The sequence below is a fragment of the Parus major genome, chromosome 21 (genome assembly GCF_001522545.3).
Source record: "Parus major isolate Abel chromosome 21, Parus_major1.1, whole genome shotgun sequence".
NCBI classification, from domain to species: domain Eukaryota; kingdom Metazoa; phylum Chordata; class Aves; order Passeriformes; family Paridae; genus Parus; species Parus major.
Genome location: NC_031789.1, coordinates 817,553 through 820,979, shown reverse-complemented (window position 1 = coordinate 820,979; position 3,427 = coordinate 817,553). Strand labels below are relative to the sequence as shown.

Below are 3,427 nucleotides of genomic sequence, written 5' to 3'. Positions count from 1 at the left end.
CTCCAGGAGCTCCTCAAGGTTCTCCAGGAGCTCCTCAAGGTTCTCCAGGAGCTCCTCAAGGTTCTCCAGGAGCTCTCCCTCCTCACCTGCAGGAGGAGGATGAACTGAGGGAACCTCTGGATGGGTTTCACCATCAGCCCGTAGAGTGTGACGCGGTCGGCGCTGGCCATCTGCCGCTTCTGCCGGGGAGGAACGCCGGAAAAACCGGGATTGGGGGAAATTCCATAAAAACCGGGATTGGGGGAAATAAAATAAAAACAGGGATTTGGGGGAAATTAAAAACTGGGATTGGGGAATTGGCATAAAAGTGGGATTTGGGGGAAATGTCAGAAAAAAATGGGATTTTGGGGGAATGCCAGGAAAAACGGGATTTTGGGGGAAATGGCATTAAATATGGAGATTTGGAGGAAATGACATAAAAACTGGGATTTGGGGAAATGCCAGAAAAATGGGATTTTGGGGATATGACATAAAAACTGGGATTTTGGGGGAAAAGCCATAAAAACTGGGATTTTGGGGAAATGCCAGAAAAATGGGATTTGGAGGAAAAGCCATAAAAAATGGGATTATGGGGATATGCCGTAAAAACTGGGATTTTGGGGGAAAAGCCATAAAACCCAGGATTTGGGAGAAATGCCAGAAAAATGGGATTTGGGAGAAATGCCAGAAAAACTATGAATTTGGGGGAAGTGCCATAAAAACTGGGATTTTGGGAGAAAAGCCATAAAAACTGGGAATGTGAGAAGCCATAAAAAAAGGGATTTTGGGAAATGCCATAAAAACAGGGGTTTGGGAAAATAAAATAAAAACTGAGATTTGGGGGAAAAGCCATAAAAACCGGGATTTGGGAGAAATGCCATAAGAACTATGATTTTGGGGAAATGCCATAAATACGGGATTTTGGGAAAAGCCATAAAAAAGCGGGATTTTGGGGAGAAGCTGACCTTGAGGAAGTCCAGGAAGGCGGGTTTAGTCAGACACGCCTTCTTGATGAGGGCCATGGCCGTGGTGAAGTTGTTGACGTAGTCGCTGTAGACATCCAGCACCATGGACTTGGAGAACTGGGAGAGAGCGGGAATGAGGTGGGAATTCCCGGAAAAAAACGGGATGGGGCTGGGGGTGTCCCGGCTTGGGGTTCCATCGCTCCACCCGTCCCTGATGGGATCAATCTGGGGGGTATTCCCAGGTTTTTATGGGATCTGAGGGGATTTCTGGAGTGATTCCTCGTGGATGAGATCCCAAAGGGATTTTGGGTGAGATTCCCAGTTTTTTATGGGATCCAAGGAGGTTTTTGGAGTGATTCCTCATGGATGAGATCCCAAAGGGATTTTCCCTGTTTTATGGGATGATCCCAGGGGAATTTTGCAGGTGATTCCCAGGTTTTTATGGGATTCAAGGGGACTGCTCATGGATGAGATCCCAAAGGGATTGTGGGTGCGATTCCCAGTTTTTTATGGGATCTGAGGGGATTTCTGGAGTGATTCTTCATGGATAAGATCCCAAAGGGATTTTGGGTGTGATTCCTGTTTTTTATGGGATGATCCCAAGGGGAACTCTGGGTGAGATTCCCTGTTTTTTATGGGATCCAAGGGAGATTTTTGGAGTGATTCCTTGTGGATGAGTTCCCAAAGGGATTTTGGGTGTGATTCCCAGTTTTTTATGGGATGATCCCAAGAGGATTTTGGGTGCGATTCCCGATTTTTTATGGGATCCAAGGGAGATTTTTGGAGTGATTCCTCATGGATGAGATCCCAAAAGGGATTTTCCCCGTTTTTTTATGGGATGATCCCAGGGGATTTCTGGGTGAGATTCCCTGTTTTTTTATGGGATCTGAGGGGATTTCTGGAGTGATTCCTCATGGATGAGATCCCAAAAGGGATTTTCCCCGGTTTTTTATGGGATGATCCCAGGGGAATTCTGGGTGAGATTCCCAGTTTTTTATGGGATCCAAGGGAGATGTGGATTTTCCCCGGTTTTTTATGGGATGATCCCAGGGGAATTCTGGGTGAGATTCCCAGTTTTTTATGGGATCCAAGGGAGATGTTGGTGGCTATTCCTGGTTTCCGATGCGACCCCAGGGGATTTTGGCGGGGGCTATTCCTGGCTTTTTCTGGGATCCCGGCGGGATTTGGGGCTCTTCCCGGTTTTCCCCGCACCGAGGCCACGAAGAGGTCTCCGATCTTCTCGTTGGAATCCCACTCGGAGACGCGGGAGGCCAGGGCGATCTGGAACATGGAGTGGCACTGCAGGATCTCCTTCAGCCGGAAAAACACCACCTGGCACTTGCGGGCGCTCAGCACCTTGGGCTCCATCTCCAGCAGCGGGTTCCGGTAATCCTGCGGGAATTCCGGCGCTGGGATCCCGGGATCGGCGCCAGGGGGTGCCCAATCCCGGGAAAATGGGGTCCCCCCACCTGCAGGATGCGCTTCAGGGAATCGACGTAGCTGCGCTCGCTCTGCACGATGGAGCCCAGGATGTGCCGCCGGAGCACCTGCGGGACACGGGAATGTCCCAAAACCCCCAATCCCAGGATCCGGGAAATGCAGGTACAGCCCTGATCCCACAAATCCCAAATCCCAGGATCCGGGAAATGCAGGTACAGCCCTGATCCCACAAATCCCGAATCCCGGGGTCTGGGAAATGCAGGCACAGCCTGTGGGGCTCAGCTGTGATCCCCCAAATCCCAAATCCTGGGATTGAGGAAATGCAGCCATCGCTGTGATCCCACAAATCCCAAATCCCAGGATCCAGAAAATGCAGGCAGAGCCCCGATCCCCCAAATCCCGAATCCCGGGATCCGGGAAATGCAGGCCCAGCCTGTGGGGCCCGGCCGTGATCCCCCAACCCCAAATCCCAGGAAAAGGGAAGCAGCCCCAGCCTGGCGGAAGTGCTGACTCAGCAGCGCCGGTTCTGCTGACTCGGCGTTTCCCCACTGCTCAACTGCCAGGCCCAGGGGAGGCGGTGACACCCCCAGGTCCTGGGAAAGCCCCGATCCCAAATCCTGGGAAATCCCTGATCCCAGTCCTGGGAAATCCCTGATCCCAGATCCCGAGAAAGCCCCGATCCCAAATTCCAGGAAAGCCCCGATCCCAAATCCCGGGAAAGCCACAGTCTCCATCCTGAGAAAGCCACAATCCCAAATCCCACAAGATCCCTGATCCCAGTCCTGGGAAAGTCCCAATCTCAATCCCAGGAAAGCCTCAGTCCCAATCCTGGGAAAGCCACAGTCTTGATCGCAGGAAAGCCACGATCCCAAATCTCAGGAAAGCCCCAATCCTGATCCCGGGAAAGCCCCAATCCAAATCCCAATCCCAATCCCGATCCCGATCCCGATCCCGATCCCAGACCTGCTGCGGGCTCAGCCCCTCGGGCGCGGGGCCCAGCTCGGGCGGGGGATGTTTCATGTCGGACACGGTGACCTCCAGGA

General features: G+C 52.3%; 1 protein-coding gene across 1 annotated transcript in view; it reads right to left on the bottom strand.

Annotated features, from left to right (window-relative positions):
* Positions 1 to 3,427, bottom strand: part of ARHGEF10L (Rho guanine nucleotide exchange factor 10 like) — a 25,059-nt gene that overhangs the window by 13,683 nt on the left and 7,949 nt on the right. Inside the window, 5 exon segments of the mRNA XM_033519355.1 lie at positions 87 to 179; positions 945 to 1,061; positions 2,157 to 2,336; positions 2,414 to 2,491; positions 3,348 to 3,427. The exon segment at positions 3,348 to 3,427 is cut by the window's right edge and continues 8 nt beyond it. Of these exon segments, the coding sequence (XP_033375246.1) occupies positions 87 to 179; positions 945 to 1,061; positions 2,157 to 2,336; positions 2,414 to 2,491; positions 3,348 to 3,427 (548 nt within the window).